This window comes from Mirounga angustirostris, unplaced genomic scaffold (genome assembly GCF_029215605.1).
Source record: "Mirounga angustirostris isolate CCGP_5_RB_7025 unplaced genomic scaffold, mMirAng1.0.hap1 SCAF_7, whole genome shotgun sequence".
Classification (NCBI taxonomy): Eukaryota; Metazoa; Chordata; class Mammalia; order Carnivora; family Phocidae; genus Mirounga; species Mirounga angustirostris.
The window spans coordinates 55983935-56003249 of NW_026991715.1; the positions used below are offsets into that span (position 1 = coordinate 55983935).

A 19315-nucleotide genomic window follows, 5' to 3' on the forward strand; every position below is an offset into this window, starting at 1 on the left:
TAACTGAGAGATACTATTTTATAACAAGGCTTTTTTTTCCTTATTTACATTTAATTTTACAGCTGTCAACTATCTTTTATAGTTCTTTGCTCTTTTCCTTGATGTCTGATTTAGCTATTTATACCATGTGTTGTTGGTTTTTATGTTCTCAGGGACTTGGCAAGATAAGCTCTTGTAGTATCTACTAGTGGTAACTTTTAAGGCTTATACGTGGATATTCTTAAATTTCTCTTATATTTACCCTTTTTTCCCCTAGACTCTATTGGTATACTAAGCTATTAAATTACTCTTTTTATGTTGTATGTTTAATCTTTGAAAAATAGTGTTCTCTTTCAAGAATGATTTGATATTTGTATTCATTTCTCTATCTCTGCTTACAAAAATGTTTTAGATATGATTCTTTGTTTAGCTGGTTTTGTTGCTTCTTTTTTTTTTTTCTTTTTTAAAATAAAGCTGATTGATTCTTGAACTCTTAACTTTGATTCTGCTCATAATAGTCTTGAGTAGGATTTCAGGTAAATCATTTTTTCAAAAGGGTTATTGAACTGATCTGTTTTCTGAAACCTTGTGTCTCTAAGGAGGTAGTATATCTTTTCTTCCTTCTTTCACACACAAAAAGAGATTTATCTGGCTAAATAAATTCCTAGGCCAATACCTTTCCCCCAGACATCCTGTCAACATTGGTCCATGAATTTTGGGCATCGAATATTACAATAGAAAAGTTTTGGGGCTTGTCTGACCTTATTTCTTTGTTGGTAACTTGTTCCGCCTAGATACTTGAGAACTTTAAATTTTTCAGTCATACAGATATCGTCAGAACGTGTCTACAGAATAGGTGTCGTTTAACTCCTAGAAAACAGGGAGACCTTTTGATTTGCCTTTTGTAGTTCTTTTTTAGTTTGATAAAAGTTTTTGTCCATTGTAGCTTTGACCATTGCTTCTGATTTTCTGATTTCTTCCTTGGAGAAGTGTGATCTCTGTTACCTTTTTTTGGTAGGACATCTTCTACTTTATAATTATACCCTCCTTTTTCTCTACATCCAGGGGGGAATCTTTCAAGTTTAATTTCCCAGTGCTGCTTTGATATTTTGGTTAAACTGATTTTTCTCCGTTGGGTCCAAGTTCTGCTTTCTTGTCCCCCAAATCTCCATCTCCCTCTTATCGTGTTGGCCTATTATCAGGTCCTCTACTCCCTTCATGGCCTTTTGGTCCTATTTTATGTCTGTTATTTGTCTCTGAGGGAGAATACATTTCAAATATCTAAGTTTTTCCTCTCTGTTTCTAGAGTTAATAATCATCAGTGGCTTACTTTTCCTGTGAGTTTTCTAACTTTGTGTTATCTCATAGTTTCTACTTCTTCCCCTTTTCCTTTCATTCACTTGTTCTGCAATGAGGAGAGAGCACTCTGATTACCACGTTTGCCAGCAGGACCAGCACGTGGATAATCCTGACCTCTGCTCATTGGCCATTGAGGTATTGGCTAAAATGCCTCTGTAGACCTACAGCGGGATGAAGTTGGGTTAGCTTCTCAGTGGGTTATAGGCACTTTGCCACTGTGGCTGGGATGGACCTAAATGGGACCTCCTACCCACGAGGAAGGATTCTTTCTAATGAAAACTGTGATAAGCTGCAGGCTCCTCCCTTTACTGTGTGGAGGTGGGTGGGATGAGAGTGTCATGGCGGTGGTGTGGAGGCTGGTGGGGATGGAGGGCAGGAAGACAATAGCCTGGCAAAAAGCAGTCCCCACGCACAGGGGCGGCTTTCTGTGAAGACAGCCTGGATCTCTGAGCCAGTGGGCAGAAAGGAGCAGGCAAACTCTTCCGTTCTTTTAGTGAAATTGAGGCCACGTGCGGTATAGAGGAAGACAAGCAAGCGGCCAACTTGTCTCTTTTAATGTGGCTATCTGTAGTTAGCAGGAATTCCTCCTGGAGCCTGACAGGACTTTTTTCAGCATTGTTGTGAGTTTGTTTTCTTTCTTTCCATCTTGCAAGGCATTCTCCCTGGTGCGGGAATGGGCAGTTGCCACCAGCCAGATATCAGAAATCCCTTGCAGGGCAGGGCATATAGTGGTAAATGAGTTCTCAGGCAGACACAGAAGTGTCTATCATGCATGATTGCAGGTTTCATAATTGGTAAGACTGTGCAGAAGGGGGAAAATATCTCCAAGGAAATGAAAATGTTAACCATGTGCTTGTGCTCAAGGGTGGGGCTACATGTGATCTAGATATTTTTCCTTACGTTTTCTAAATATTTTTGTGTGCTACTTTTATGATGACCGGTAAAAGCACAATGCTGTCTTACTCATTTTTGTCTTTCAGACTGTAATGCAAACGTACACAAGGGTTGTAAGGACGCTGCCCCTCCGTGTACCAAGGTAATCTGTCATTTGTTTTACCTGTGCATATGTAGCTTTGTTGCTTTCTGTTATCTGTTTAGGTTTTTATTCTTTTATTACTGTCTATATTTGTTTTTAAAGTGATCATTATAGTGATTTAAAAAAAAACACACACATGTATAGTTGTTTCCTGAACTATCCACCTTTGGAAATAGGAAAAGCTCAAATGTGGCTGCCTGTGGTATAAGGTATAAGTGGGTTAGTCTTTCCATTGAGAACTGCTTGGTTTACCAGTGTGGACCTCAAGTGTATGTATATGAAGCGTAGAGCGGTAATTCTCAAACATTTAGCAAATAACAGCATCACCTGGAGGACCTGGGAAAACTAGATTTCTGGGCCCCATTCTCATATTTGCTGACCCAGTAGGATCTGGGTGGGGTCCGAGAACTTGTATTTCTAACAAGTTCCCAGGTGGTACTACTGTCCTGGGACCACACTGTGAGGTCCCCTGGAATAAAGGAATGGTCTCTGAGATTGGGAGGGGGCTTGAGGAAATGGACGCATCTGGTCACATCTCTTCCTTTCTTTCCCACTCTAAAGTCACGTCCAAAATGTATGCGAGTGAGCGTGATGACGCTTCAGAGGGAACCTTGGAGTCTCCAACCGCTGTGCCAATTGAAACAGACCTTGTGTCTGGTCACGTAGTTACGGGTGATGTTTCAATACCTCAGGGTGTTGTGGCCGGTAGGCAGGAGGGGTAGCCAAGAGTAGGAAGAACAAGTAGGAGAAAGGCAGCGCTGATAGGAGCTCCTCTCTCAGCTGCGGTCTGGACCCATGAGATGGAGATTTCTGGTTCCCAAAGACTTTTAATAGAGCTGGGATATTCATGATACTTGTTCATGAGGCACACGTTCTTTACAGCCTGCACATCTCATTATCATGCCATTTTCCTCTTCGGTGCATTTAATGTCTTTTGCTTTAAATATTTCTTTGTTTGAAATAAGATAACAAAAATGATATTGATAAGAATCCTGTGTAACTGGGTGGACATTTTTGTAGTCAGATGGAATTTAATCTCGTTTTACGTGTTTCTAATGTTCTTTACCAGAAATTCCAAGAGAAATACAACAAGAACAAACCGCAGACCATCCTTGGAAGTAAGTGATGTGGAAATGGCAATTTCATACATACCATACTTTTTTTCCAATGCGAAATACCTACTCCTTTTGTTTTCTCCTTTGTCCAAATATTTCTTCTTTCCTAACACATGATTAGTGTAATATTTACTTACACAAGGAGGTCAAGAATGTTATAAACTTCTATGCCAGTCTAATAGCTTTTGTGCTAGAGGTACTATATGATATTTTATTTCAGAGAGGACTGTAAGGGGGGACGTGTTAGGATATTGCCTCAATTCTAAGACATGATCTAGTGTAATATACACTATTGATTTAATAACAACCTTTGGGGGAAAAGAGAACATGACATGAAGCGTCCATAACTTTGTTTTCCTAGCACTAACACATACTTAACTACACAAATACCTATCACATGCTTCTTCAGAATCAGAGTTAGGGATAAAATCCTGAAGTTTGGAGTCTACAGTCCCTGCTGTCCATTATCATAGTGACCTGGTCCTGCTTATTAGCTGGGCTTGAGGCTGTGATCTCATCAGCTCCTTTAGGATGACAGTGATATTTCAAGGCAACCTGGCGTTTTTCTCATCTACAGTTAAACTTGGTGCTTCTGTTTTTCTTTGAATTACATATTGCTTCATAGGAAACAGTTCTTCTTGGCACTAATTGGAAGCTTTTGACAGTAGGTTTACATTGCATGCAAGAACCAGGGACCATCATCTCCTAAGTTTCAAAATCCTCCCGTTTGTTGTGAGAGACTTTGCAATTTGTTCTGCCTCAAATATGGCATTGCTTGCCACGTGGAAGGCATTTTTAAGTTTGTAGTCACTTTTCATTTGAATGCTCTAACAGTGTGACCAGTGTTTCCAAAACCACTTGACTCATGGGACAATACAGTATGCAGATTCATGGTGATATGCGATTGGGTGTGATGTTGAACAGGTAAAGCTAGTGCAGAGAGTCACGACTGTGACTTCGTTTACACCCCTGCTTGGACAGAAGTCCCTTTGATTGTAGTTGGGAGGCGCTTGTCAATTTCATAAGGTTCGGCATGAAAATAAAAGGACCTTATAATTGATAAAATTCCTTCTCTGGGAGTCATGAAAATCAAACCAAATCATACATGTATAAAATCCTTCATAATATCCCAGGGTTCCATGTAAGTATTGATTCTCTTCTGCTTGAGAAGGTGTGTGCTCTATCTCTGATATTGTAGGATTGAAATATTTCCTGAGGGTCATGTATGGTACACATCAAGTGTAAAAACATACATGCCCGTAACGATCTAGAAGAAAGTGTTGAGAAGAAGTTTGCAAGAAACCAGAAAGGTATTGAAGCACCCCTTAGTTTTCAGTCTGTGAGAGAGAAGAGCTCAGCTTGACTTGCAGGTTTCATTTGCCTGAAGTTCTCACCCCCTAAAGAACAGACTCCCCAGCATCATTCCAGTCCGCTGACATGGTTCTGTGTGGATGTGTGTATGATTGTTGAAACATACAATATGCCTTCTACTAATAGTGCTAATAACACCTTGCATCTATTTAAAGCGGGCTGGAAGGAGTACAAGCAGTGGTTTATGGGAAAGCTCTCTCAGTGTTTCCCCATTCCATCTTCTTGTTTGTGTAATCCCAGCCGCCCACAGTCTCCAAGTGGCTGTGCTGAAGCAGGCCTGCTGCATGGGTATCAGGAGGGTGTGAAATGGAAGGGACATTTGAAGCAGATGTCAGGAGGTGGCAAGGAGACTGGTGTCAAGGCTGGGCATGCGACATATCAGCAGCCTCCATTCCAGTGTTTCACTCCTTGGCTTTTGAGTGACTCCTTGTAATTACTGCCCTCTGTGAAAATCACATGAAGCACCCATCTCTTATTTCTAGACTCTTCATTTCGAGACATCCCACAACCTGGTCTCTCGTTGCACCCTTCTTCCTCCATGCCCATTGGATTGCCCATCGGGAGAAAAGAAGCTTCGGCACAGGCCCATCCTTTGTCTAGAAGTGTTCCAGGCACTGCCTTGGAAAGGTAAGATGAGAAACCGCCTGAGCCTTCACGTCTCAGAGCCACTGCTGGAACTGACTCGTCTCCCTCCTTCCCTCCAGCTTCAGAAGGTCGGGGCCAACCCTGGAGTCTGAGAGTGATGGGAACACCTGGAGAAGCAGGTCTCATTCCGATGAGCTGCTACAGTCCATGGGCTCTTCTCCCTCCACGGAGTCCTTCTTAATGGAAGGTGAGGAGAAGACACGTTTGTTTCTGGGAGGAATTGCCAGAAGGAATATTTTCTGAAGGATCAAACATATTCTGTGTGTGTGTGTTTTAAAGAATTCTGTTTCATGGTGTCTTTTTGGTATAGGTTCTTTTGATAAATGAAAATTTAGCCTCAGTGAATACTCCCAGGTAGTGGCCAAGGATATATGATATATTAAATAGACATGTGGCATGAAGATAAGAGAATGAAATACATTGTGTGCTTGTTACTGTTTATAAGGTTTTAGAACTACTGATGAATTGGAATAAGGATCATATGTTAAAAATACGTACTTCACTTAGTTAGGACTGCGCTTGCCTAGATTTCTGAGATACTTATCCCCATCTGTTGCCCCCTACTTCTAGGGGAATAAAAGCATTTTTTAAAAGCATATTTTGTAAGATAGGATTTAATCTGGTGAATTGTGTGTTGTATCCAAGCTGTATCAATAAGTGAAGGAGGACCAGAGAAAAGGAGAGCAGTGAGGTGAGGGATGGACTCTTCCCCCGGTATCTATTGCTTTTATTTTAAACTTGAGTCTTTCAATCCATTATCCTCTCATGCTGACTCCTCTGAGCTGGACTGTCTCTCAGGAGTGCTGTTTGGGCAAATAGGATTTAGTTTTCCTAGAAGGAGTATGTGTGTGTGATATCAAATTCTGTCAAAAAAATCTGTACTCTCCTGTAACTTGAGCCCTTGTACCCTGCTTTCTTGTTTATATTAAGGACAGTGAGCCAAGTCAAGAGCAAATCAGGTGGACAAGTACAAAACTCAGATTTGAGTAAACAGTGCAGAGTAACCTGGGGCAAAAGGTAGTGTGTGTTCAAGATTCTGTAAGCACATTATGGACTCAGAAATTTACCAAAAATAAAAGAACTAAAACAGACCACACCAAAACAAACAAAAGAATCTTTAAATGTCTTTTTTTTTTAGACATACACACCATCACTCTTTTAATGATTCTTTGCTTTCTTGCAAGCTGCCTTGATTTGGATCCTTTCACCAGTTTGGTTTCTAGATGTTTCTGCCCCACATCAACAGTATTTTGGCTTAGCTGTTTTTGTGTTCAAAGCAGGTTTATTTTGTGTGATGAATCTATAGACATGGGTACTTGGAAAGGTCTTTGTTTTGTGTTATTCCACTTCTGGCTTTTGTGTTCTGCGGGCACGCTAGATGTCGTGGATTCTTCTCTGTGGAGTGACCTCAGCAGTGACGCCCAGGAGCTGGAAGCAGAATCTTGGAGTCTGGTGGTGGATCCCTCATTTTGCAGTAAGCAGGAGAAAGATGTCATCAAAAGACAAGATGTCATTTTTGGTAAGCATTTAAAATATGCTCTTGGGCTGAAGCAGGGTGGTATAGGGGAAAGAGCATAGAATTTGCTGTCATACAGACGTGGGTTCAAATCTCAGTCCTTTCTAGTTACTTGATTCAGACAAATGGTTTAATTCACGTGGGTCTTAGTTTCTCTGTCTTTAAAATGGGGATAATGATATTCACGTTTAAAATGTGAGGCTTAATTGAAGCGTTGTATGTATGTGATACAAAGCGAATTTTATTTCTCAGATCCTTTTCAAGTTTACTTACACATGGCCTATACTTCTTCTGAGAATCACTGTAAGTTTTCACATATTTTAATGTAGGGCAGACAGGGCTGCTTGGTACACAGCTCTGCAGCTTGCCTGCACGCACCATCAGGTACCCTTCACGTAGACTGTGGTGGGATGGGCAGCACCTGGATATGAGCAATGTGGGCCTGCGTTCTGCAGTCCTAAGTGTGAATTTCAATTCTGAGATTTTACTACTTCCTACTATTGGGAGTGGATGCAATCTGAATTAGGGGAAGTTAAATTATCGACTGGTTAGAGAAAAATGAAGTTGAAATAATTTTAAAATGCAAAGTAGATCCTCAGAAGTGCTTCCAAGAGGGTACCCTACTTGAAAGATGGGACTCACTCTTAGTTTTTACTAGTTCTTTGTTTGCAGGTATGGGCCACAAAGTCCATGGTGACAAGGATTCCTTCTCACCTTGTCAGGTTGATGGTTAGGCAGGTCACGTGGGATGATGTACGAGCCTGGTTTGAAATCTGTCCAGGGCTGTATAGGTGGGAAGATGCTGTCCCTTTTATTTCTCATGTAGTTTGTATTATATTGTAATTTTTCTTCACTTACTTCTTGATTTCATATATTAAAAATAATCTAACCCATTTGGGATGAATTATCATGTTGTGCAGTTCACAGCATGGCCTTTGGGGTTAGAGGGCCTTGTATTCCAGAGGAAATCCTTCACTCTTCTCTTCATTGTCTTTATTTTTTTTTAAGATCTTATTTATTTGACAGAATGAGCACAAGCAGGGGCAGCGGCAGAGGGAGAGGGAGAGAAGCAGACTCCCTGCTGAGCAGGGAACCCCACATGGGGCTCTATTCCAGGACCCTGAGATCATGACCTGAGCTGAAGGCAGATACTTAACCAACTGAGCCACCCAGGCTCCCCTTCGTTGTCTTTCTTCAAAGGATGAGAAAAATCATTCCTATTTTTTGGGTCATAATGGATAATTAGATAAAAGGATTAAATGAATCGATATGAATAAGTGCTTTTAGTACAGAGTAGGTGCGAAAAACATGGCAGGAAATAATAACTTGAAGTTAGTGGGTTAAAGAGATTTTTGTTTATGATAAAATAATAAAGCTACATTGAGATTTGTTTACCCTCCATGGCTAATATTTTAGAGTCTTCCTAATATCTGAGTCTAAAATACTAATCTAGAATTGTACTTATGGTTCTCCCACAAATCATGAATTATTTCCCCTCGTGATGCATTTTTATAATTGAGATAGAATTAATATACCATAAAATTCACTCCATTACAGTGTAGAGTTTAGTAGTTTTTAGTATGTTCATGAAGTTGTGCAACCATCAACTGTCTAATTCCAGAGCATCTGCATTCCTCCAAAAAGAAACCCTGTGCCCTTAGCATTCACTCCCCGTGTTTTCTCCCGCTAGCCCCAGCAGCCATTCATCTGCTTGTCCCTATGGATTTTCCTCCTCTGGGTATTTGGCATAAATGGAGTTGTATGATATATGGCGGCTTCTTGTGCTTAGCATATTGTTTTCAAGGTTCATCTGTGTTGTATATCAATACTTCATTCTTTTTTATGGCTGTAAATTATTTTACTGTAAATATCCTATGTTTTATTTAATTATCATTTAATGGTCATTTTATCAGTGGATGGTCATTTTGGACTATTGCCACTTTTGGGGTCACATAGTAACTTTATGTTCAACCCATGGGAAGAACTGTCAGACTGTTTTCCAAACACTGTAGGTTATGTCCTCTGTCTTCCCACAGCAAAGTGAGTTCATGAGAGCAGAAAATCTGTGCATTTTGCTCACTGTTATTTCCCCGGTTTCCAGACTTAATGCGTGGCATACAATAGGTGCTAATATTTGTTGGAAAGTATACAGTATTTTATGTATTTCTCAGAACCAAGATAAGTAGATGTTTTACCATTTTACCCACCCACCAGTGATATACTGAGGATTTTGCTTTCTCCACATCCCTACCAACACTTCTTTATTGTCCACCTGTTTTATTCCAGTTAGCCTAGTGTGTGTGAAGTGGTGTCTCATTTTGGTTTTGATTTGCATTTTCCTGCGGGCTAATGATGTTAAGCATCTTTCCATGTACTCATTGGTCATTCGTATATCTCTTTGGAGAAACATCTGTTCAAATCTTTTGCCCCTATTGAAGTGGGTTTTTTTGTTCATTTTGTCTTTTTACTGTTGAGTTGTAACACTTGTTTTTATACTCTGGATGCAAGTCCCTTATGAGATATTTTTCTTGCATTAAAAAATTTTTTTTCAGTCCTTTTACTGGAAATGCCAGCATTACTTTTTCCACAGGAGCTTAGTAATTAGCATCATTGGCAGCCACACTTTATTAAAAATTGATATTTGAAGACCAAGTAAGGTCATTGAAAAACATCTGATTCCATGTTCCTTGTAGTATTTAAATCATCGTTGCCATAGCCCGGTAACCTGATCATACACATTTTTCTTGAACACCTCCATTTTCTAGAAACTCTTTCCATAGACATTGCATTTTAAATCTATTAATCTGTGCTAAGATCTGAAATTCCTCTCTCCTAGTTTCTGTCTATTGACTCTACCCACATAAGAAGTCTGATCTCTCTCCCTAGGCTGGCCCACTGCCCTCCTTCACCTTTTCTTCTTTCAAAGAAGCCTCATTACTTGCTTTGAGGTTTAGAGCAAGTTATGTACAACCTTTTGGCACAGTTTATTCATCTAGAAGTACAGATAAGAACATCTACTTATCTTGGTTCTGAGAAATATATAAAATACTGTATACTTTCCAACAAATATTAGCACCTATTGTATGCCAGGCATTAAGTCTGGAAACCGGGGAAATAACAGCGAGCAGAATGTACAGATTTTCTGCTCTCATGAACTCATTTTGCTGTGGGAAGACAGAGGACATAACCTACAGTGTAGTACAGGTATGTGTAGAATACATAATAGGTTGTAGGTAGTGATAAGTGCTGAAAAGAAAAATACATATCAAACAGGGGGACAAGGGCTATGAAACGTTAGGGCATACAGGGGAGACTTAAGAGACAAGTAATATTCGAAGAGACCTGGACGACTTTAAGAAGGAGCTAGGTGGATTGGGGAAGAAAACATCTCAGGCAGCTGGAACAGCAAGCATGGAGGCCTTGAAGAAGGATCTGACTCCCATTCTGTGGGCTGTTTTTTCACTTTATCCACAATGTCCCTTGATCATCACACTCTGTTTTCTTCTGGAGAAAGTGGGATCAATGCTGACTTTTATAGCAGAAGAATGTCATTGTTCATAAACATTCCCCCCCCCCTTTTTTTTAATTTGTATAACATTCAGTGTTTAGCCGCTAATGTAGGTCACTGGAGTACTTCGTTGTCCAAGCTTCTTTCTGCCTGTGTGTTTCAGAGCTGATGCAAACAGAGATGCATCATATCCAGACCCTGCTCATCATGTCTGAGATCTTCAGGAAAGGAATGAAGGAGGAGCTGCAGCTTGATCACAGCACCGTGGATAAAATCTTCCCCTGCTTAGATGAGTTACTTGAAATCCATAGGCATTTCTTTTATAATATGAAGGAGCGAAGGCAGGAGTCCTGTGCTGGTGATGACAGGAATTTCGTCATCAACCGAATTGGAGATATTCTAGTGCAGCAGGTAAGGGAGGTTTTAAGGGCCCTAACCTCAGAAACCTAAAGGTTTGCTGATTCTCTACAATGTTAAAAGCCTGTGAAGAACTGGAATTGCTTTACCATTACTGCCAGATGGGATTGGTTGGTTTTCTTTTGTTCGATACCCCTTTGCGTGCCTGGTGGCTGAGAGCTTTACCAGCCAGTGACTGACTTCTGTGAGTCTCAGGACCTGGTGGGATGATCCCCATCCCTCTCTCCACCAGGAGTCACAGTCATATCTAAATTTCTTATGAAAATTCTGTGTAGACTTCTTGATGTGGTGGCTCTGTGATAACAGGGCTCCCCCCATGGAACCGTGGTAGTCATGCCACTATCGTCAAGATGGATGTTGGCTCATCTTAGGAAGAGGGAGGAAGATCTGTTATCATTAAAGCCTTAGTGTTCCTGCCTGGGGGACAACACAGCACATGTCACTAAAAGGAGGCACTTTTTAGGTGTGTGGGATGTTTGAAGCATCGTGAGAATGGACTGTGCTACTCTTCTAATAGAAAAGAGAAAACAAAGTTTTGATAATTCGTATTGGCCTTCTGATCCCTTTGCAAGGGGTTTTCTGTGATATAGATGGTAATAGAGAAGTTAAATAACATGTATTCAGTGACCCTCATAGAGCGAGCAGTTTCCTGAGTACTTGTATGTATACTACCTCCTTTCCCTTCACCACTCTCTATATAGGGTAGATATTATCTTCCCCATTGTGCGAATACAGAAACCGGGGCATGGAGAAGGTAGTAATGGTTTTCTCAAGTTCACTTATCTCCTAAGTAGCCTGACTGAGGTTTGAATCAAAATCTGCTCTCTGAACAATGGGTTAGGCATATGATTTCTTGAGACCTCTTTAGTGACACCTGGGGAAGCTTTTTATCATCACTAGTTTGTAAGTCCCAGTAAAGCAGGGATTCTTGTTGATTTGATTACTAATGTATTCATTTATTTAATGAATTTCATTTAATAATTCATCAAACTAATTTCACTTAGAACAGTGCTTGGTCCCATAAATATCTATTGAATGAATGGGTCACTTAGGAACCAAACACTAGGGAATTCGCTTGAATGCCATGTTTTGCAGTCCCTTGGAGCACTTGGGGAAAGTCATGGAGAGGCATCCCTAGTTAGCTTAGTTTTTTTTTTTTTTTTAAAGATTTTATTTATTTATTTATTTGAGAGAGAGAGAATGAGAGACAGAGAGCATGAGAGGGAGGAGGGTCAGAGGGAGAAGCAGACCCCCTGCTGAGCAGGGAGCCCGATGCGGGACTCGATCCCGGGACTCCGGGATCATGACCTGAGCCGAAGGCAGTCGCCTAACCAACTGAGCCACCCAGGCGCCCCCTAGTTAGCTTAGTTTGGCTTTCTCTTGATAAATACCAAAATGCCATCTTCTCCAAAAGACTGATTTTGAATCCATTTCACTGTGTAGCGCACACTAATAGAGTTCAGCTGTTGGTTTATTTACTAAAAATGGAGGAGTTAAGTTCATTGATACAAATATGCTTAAAGATACATATATATATGTCTGTGTGTGTGTGTGTGTGTGTATATAGTTTTCATTTCTCTGGGATAAATATGTGGGTGTCTTAATTTCTGGATTGTATGGTAGTTGCATGCTTAATTTTGTGAGAGACTGCCAACTATTTTCCAGAGTGGTTGTACGATTTTACATCCTCATCAACAGTTACAAGTAATCCAGTTTCTCTGCATCCTCACCAGCATTTGGCATTGTCACTGTTTTTCATTTTAGCTATTCTGAAAGACATATATGGATAACTCACTGTGATTTAAATTATAATTCCCCCATATCTGATGATGTTCAACATCTTTCATGTGCTTATTTGCCATCTGTATATCCTCTCTGATAAAAGGTTGGCTCATGTCTTTTGACCATTTTCTAATTGGATCGTTTGTTTTCTTACTGTTGAATAGTGAAATTTCTTTATATATTCTAGATCCTAGTCCTTTGTCAGCTATGTGATTTACAAACATTTTCTTAAGTCTGTAACTTGTTCTCTCATTCTCTGAGTTTGATGAAGTCCATTCTTTTAGTTTTTCTTTTCAAAGGTCATGGTTTTGGTTTTATGTCTAAGAACTTTTTGTTTAGCCTGAGATCTCAAAAGATTTTCTCCTGTGTATTTTTGTAAAAGTTTTACAGTTTTGTGTTTTACATTTAAGTCTGTGATCCATTTTGAGTTAATTTTTGTTTAAGGTATGAGCCACATGTCAAGATTCACTTTTTGTTTTTGATCTATGGATGTCTAATTGCCCCAATGCCAATTGTTGGAAGTACCATCCTTGCTCCACTGAATTGTTTTTGCTCCTCTGTCAAAAATCCACTGGACATTTTGGGCTCCTACTCTGTTTCGCTAATCTATGTGTCTGTCCTTTCACACAGTCTTAATTATTATAGCTATATAATAAGTCTTAAAATTGAGTAGACTGAGTCCTTTGACTTTTTTTCAAAATGGTTTTTAGCTTTTATTTTATCTTTCCATCTAAATTGTATAATAATCTTGTCTGTATGTTTTTTTAAGAAAAAACTTGCTGAGATTCTGAGGAGGATTGCGTTAAACCTGTAGATCAATTTGGGAAAATTGACATCTTTACTATGTTGGGTCTTCCAATCTATGAACGTGATATATCTCTCCATTGATTTACATCTTTGATTTTTTTTCACCAGCATTATATAGTTGTCAGCATAGAAGGCCTGTGTATACTTTGTTAGTTTAGTATCTAAGTTTTTGTTTGTTTGTTTTTGTTTCTGTCTTGTTTTTAGCAATCATAGTTAATTTAAGAATCAGCTCTTGAGACATACTTGCCTCAAGCATAGATGAAACCGTAAGCAAAGATGAAAAGATCAGAGATGGGGATGTAAGTTGAAGTACTTGTCAGGGGCTGGGTGGCTGTGTTTTAGTTTCTGTTGGGATAATATTGAATGTGGTAGAGGGTAAAACATTGACATTCAAGTAATTCAGTTTGTTTCCTCCATGCCACCTTATTAATCTGATTTAGTTCCCATCTAGAAGTTTCTACAGAGATGTTTGCACAAGTTAAGCTTATTGAAATATCCAGCCCAGGGCGCCTGGGTGGCTCAGTTGGTTAAGCGACTGCCTTCGGCTCAGGTCATGATCCCAGAGTCCTGGGATCGAGTCCCGCATCGGGCTCCCTGCTCAGCAGGGAGTCTGCTTCTCCCTCTGACCCTCCTCCCTCTCCTGCTCTCTGTCTCTCATTCTCTCTCTCAAATAAATAAATAAAATCTTTAAAAAAAAAAAAAAAAAAAAAAAAAAAAAGAAATATCCAGCCCATATCTCTACTTTGGTCCATTAGTTAATAAATTGGCATTCCGATTATTCATCTTTCCCTTTTACCTGCCTTTCCCTTTTGTGATGTATTGACAAAAATCAAATTCCAAATTGAGGACTGAGTCCATGGACATGGTCAGTTCACCAAATGTAAATGTCAACCCATGAGAGGTCAGACCTTCTTGAGCACCCCCAAATGTTGCAACATAGCTTTTCTTCAGTCTAGCAAAGTACTAGAACAATAACTTGAAATGATAAAGTTGTACAAACACCTAAAAAAGAATAAAAGGTAACAAATGTTTTTCATTTGGCAATGTGATAATTGAATTAGTCCAATAGCGTATAACCCCAGTAGGTTGATGTCTTCCCCCTACCTCTTGGCAACTTCTTAGTTTAATTTAAAAGGTGTCTGGGGAAAAGAAGGGATTGTGTTCAGAAATTTTATGTTTATTCTTTATTTGCCAAAAATATGTTGAAATATATGAAAATTGCATGTTCTTTTCAGTGTTTAAAACTAATTAAATTTATAAACCATCATTGAAATGTCATTCTCAGTTTTCAGAAGAAAATGCAAATCAAATGAAGAAAATATATGGAGAATTCTGTAGCCATCACAAAGAAGCTGTTAACCTCTTTAAAGAACTCCAGCAAAATAAAAAGTTTCAGAATTTTATTAAGGCAAGTATTTTTAAACTATTGCAAAGTGGTAAGCCAGCACAGGGAAATAGTTCGTGCTTTCTTGTTACATGACCTTAACAAGTTTCACATCGAGGTGCTGATTTTCAAAGGAAGGAGAAGAAAGAGATAGGCCTGTGGCAAAGATGGAAAATCTCTTTTTCTGTCTTAGTACAATATTTCTCCCAAATTATTTCCTTTTGTATCTTATATTTGTAAAGTGTCCTCCAACCTTCTGAGCACCTTTGTAATATCCTGGGTTGTCGTTTTATGTCCTGAGAAGTAATAAATCAGAAGAACCTTAGTGAAAATACAGAATCCACCCCACCCCCCCGGATTAATTTGAAGCAAATCCAGAACATCATATAATTTCACATGTATGTAATATGTATTTCTAAACAATGCATCTTTTAAAAATTACAATGACATTAGCACAATTAAGGTAAGAATTATTCTTTAATATCTTCAGACAGCTGGTCAGTATTCAGATTTCCCTAAAAAATGAAATTGGATTGCTTAAATCAGAATCCAACTAAAGTTTACATATTGTGTATCAGAGTTGTATCTTTTAAATCTCTTTTAATTTGATTGTTCCCCATCCCTTTATTTATTTTTTGGTGTTCAGTTTATGTGTTGAAGAAATTTGTCCTTTAGAGTTAGATGGATTATACATTTTTTCTTTTATTTTGAGAATGTTAGGAGATACTCCCCCTCCCCCACACCCCATACATGAGTATTGAGAACTTGAAAACTTAAAGAATACTATGAAATTTTTAGGAAAAAAGTTGACCTGATTAGAGGGAATTGTAAGTGCTGTGATAAAGAATAACAAATGTAGAGGAAGACTGGTTAGAAAAACCAACAGTTAATTGCAAACTCACACTCAAAATATGACTTTGATTTGTGAATATTTTCCAGAACTTTTGCTCTTCATAAATCTTAACACTTAGTGAAACTTGCTTACTTTTGGAATTAACTGCAAATATATCAATGTAACTTGAAACTTCTTAGTCTTCGAGAGTGAGATTATTGATAGATTAATGACAAAGTGTACAATTTAATGACAATGAATCAAGTTTTATTTTATTTTTTAAAGACTTTATTTATGTATTTGACAGAGAGAGGGCACAAGCAGGGGGAGCAGCAGGTAGAGGGAGAGGGAGAAGCAGGGTCTCCGCTAAGCAGGGAGCCTGATGTGGGGCTCGATCCCAGGACCCCAGGATCATGCCCTGAACCGAAGGCAGTGGCTTAACCGACTGAGCCACCCAGACGCCCCGACAATGAATCAAGTTTTAATGATAATGCATATTACGTTGTATCTGAATAGAATGATGTAATGGCAGATTCTTTGTATTATTAAACTCAGACCTAAAAAGAAAACACAGTTTGTGTATATAAAAATGTATATATGTATTTTTTAAGCTTCGAAATAATAATCTTTTGGCTCGACGCCGAGGAATTCCAGAATGCATTCTGCTAGTCACTCAGCGCATCACAAAATACCCTGTCCTGGTGGAAAGGATTTTGCAGTACACAAAGGGTGAGTCATAACTTCTGGGATAAACATTTGCCTCTTGCATTAATTTTAAACATAGCCAAGGTGTCATCAACAGATACAAATGCTTGTGGCCTGTGATTTATGAAGATTGTTGATTAGGGAAAAACTTTTAGAGTCTTGGGATTTGGATCCTTTTTGAGAAGATATTTTTTATTATGTAGCTTGGGCAATAGTCTGAATTGCTCCAGGCAGCCTAAGCCAAGTAGTGTTCTTCGTACTTTGAACCCGCCTATCCCCTCTTCAGTTTCCCTGTGTCCAGATCTTCTTAATACCTCTGCTTCCTCATCTTCCCGTTACCTTGTCAGTAGTCTGTTGAAACATACCCCATGGATCCTATCACCAGATGTCACATATTCCAAGCAGTGAATTATTAGATTGAGAATGATTTTTGAGGGAGCTATTTTTCACTCTGTCAGTTCATCAAGTTCCAGGGGTAACATCTAGGCATCTTTTAAGAAGCTAATAATGCACATGGCTGAACCGTAAGCTCCTTAAAGGATTGAGAAGGCCTGTGTCTGTCTGGTTCACAACTGGATCTTGAATGCCTAGTGCAGTGACTGGTACAGAAGAGTCTATCAATAAATAAGAACATACCAGTGCAATGAACGAATAAATAAAAATGCCTGTTCCTCCAGCTAGCTTATTGATCTTGAGTAAATTATTTGTCGGATGGTGGTGTGTTTGGTTAACAAGGGCCTGGGTTTGGAATCATGTGAACTTGCATTGCTATTGCATATACTGGTTTTGCGGCTCATTTGTTGGGCACATTCATTAAAGGAGCCTCGGTTTTCTCCATTATTAAGTGAGACTAATAATCCTTAGGGAATTGTTGTGAGGATTAAATGAGATCGTTGCATAAAATGCCCAGAGCAGAGCCTGGTGTAAACAAAGGACTCACCCAGTGGGAGCTGTTTTTATTACCTTCGTTATGACCAATTGACTTGGACGTAATGAAAGGGGTAATGAGATCTTAAATGCCCCCTCTAAAAAGTTAACCTCTAACATCCTTTTTTGGGGAAGCGGTCTAGGCATATAGAAATACATGAATTAGTGTTTCCTTTTTTCAGTCACATTAAGAACTAAGTTCAGGCAGGAATGGTAACCTCAGTTCCTTGTATCCCATTTTTAGTGCTCCCTGTAATTCAACGTAAAAGAAAATATCAGCACAATATGGAGAGAAAAGCCTCATAAATGTTGTTCTCAGCAAAATAATGAAAACAAAATTAAGGCTTTCAGTTTGTACGATGTTCATATTGTCTTAAGGGTAGAGTTAAATACAATACCTCAAAGACTAAAATCTGCCAGATTGTGTTAAGTCAGCTACTGCTACTCTAAGAATTATCCCATGCCAAATTCCTGGTAGACCGAATAACAGTCATTAACTACTGCGTGTCAGAAATGATCAGCATGACTTAGGGCTTTCCGGGTATAGCTGTCATGATGGCTGAGTGAATGGACACTGCTTCCTTAGGTCAGATCTTACCAGTGGTCCGTTCTTGCTCTCTCTGGCTCCTGGGATCATTGGTTTGTGTGACTCAGTTAGGGCAGTGCTTCTCAAACTTCATTAGGCATAGTCCTCTCCTGCAGATCTTGGATTCTGCTTCACTGAGGTCTGAGGTGCAACCCAAGGTCCCTAGCAAGACTCCCAGGTGAGGCCGATGTTGCATCACTTAGGGTAGCCCGCCATTACAAGACAGTAATTTGTCCCTGATGGTCAAAAGACTAAGCCTTTTCTTGGTCTCACCCCAAGTTACCTTGTAACTCAACTTTGATTTTCTTTACTCCCCGTTCCTATTTATGAAATACGCTCTTTGGAAAGGAGAACCTTTTGCGGGTTGGTAAGTGTAGGAAAGAGGATACTTTCACAGACAGCGAGAAAGAAAGCATCTTCCTTGTGAAAGATCCCTGTCAGGATCTGTTCCTTGATTTTCTGGAACAACCTTCATGCATGTAGGACACTGAGAACCTGGAAATGTTCAGACTGTTTGAGGATTTGTTCTCATCTCACTTGACTGCTGTTTCTGTGCGTTGATTTCTGCTGCCATAGGGTTTGTTTTCTCTGCCAGTTTTTCTTTTCTCCTTCTGGCACCTTCTGACCTCTTGAAGCTTTCTCTTTGGTTTCCCTCAGTAAACATGAACTAGGTTTTCCTTATCATCCAATAAGATAGTAGTTAAATTCAGTGTCATCTGGGGTTCTAGGAGGTTGTTCCAGAAACTCCTCCAGAGCTTTTTCTTAAGATAATTGAGAGAGGGGCGCCTGGGTGGCTCAGTTGTTAAGCGACTGCCTTCGGCTCAGGTCATGGTCCCAGGGTCCTGGGATCGAGCCCCGCATCGGGCTCCCTGCTCCGTGGGAAGCCTGCTTCTCCCTCTCCCACTCCCCCTGCTTGTGTTCCCTCTCTCGCTGCTGACTCTTTGTCAAAGTAAATAAATAAAATCTTAAATAATTGATAATTAAATAATCTTAAATAATCTTAAGATAATTGAGAGATACGAACAGATGGCCAGTGTTTTAAAGAGTAACCACTGGAATTGATGATTGTCTACTGTTGGCATGAGTATGGCTGACCCACTAGGCACAGTGCCTTGTCCCATTTTTTTAGGTTGAAAAAATGTTCAAATACCATTTTGAATATTTTTTTATGGAGGGTGAGACCCAGGAAGGCAAATGAGTCCAAGTCCCTCTGCATCTCCCTTTCATGAGAGGACCCTCATTTGGGCCTGCAGCTTGGCTGAGTTCTAAGAAATTCAGTGAAGGGATCACTTGATTACCTGTGTCTGAGAAGGTGGAAAGAAAGCCTAGGTTAGTATATAACATAT

General features: G+C 39.6%; 1 protein-coding gene across 13 annotated transcripts in view; it reads left to right on the top strand.

Moving 5' to 3' along the window:
- The window catches only part of ARHGEF28 (Rho guanine nucleotide exchange factor 28), a 314565-nt gene that overhangs the window by 238478 nt on the left and 56772 nt on the right, over positions 1-19315 (top strand). For all 13 annotated transcript variants that reach the window (XR_010413099.1, XM_045896431.3, XM_064596234.1 and 10 more), the window contains 8 exons: positions 2319-2374; positions 3444-3492; positions 5343-5487; positions 5565-5692; positions 6884-7024; positions 10693-10940; positions 14821-14943; positions 16363-16480. Coding sequence is in view for 12 of the 13 variants with exons in the window: in XM_045896431.3 (XP_045752387.2) it covers positions 2319-2374; positions 3444-3492; positions 5343-5487; positions 5565-5692; positions 6884-7024; positions 10693-10940; positions 14821-14943; positions 16363-16480 (1008 nt within the window). In the remaining variant the exon portion in view is untranslated. The remainder of the gene's footprint in view (positions 1-2318; positions 2375-3443; positions 3493-5342; positions 5488-5564; positions 5693-6883; positions 7025-10692; positions 10941-14820; positions 14944-16362; positions 16481-19315) is intronic.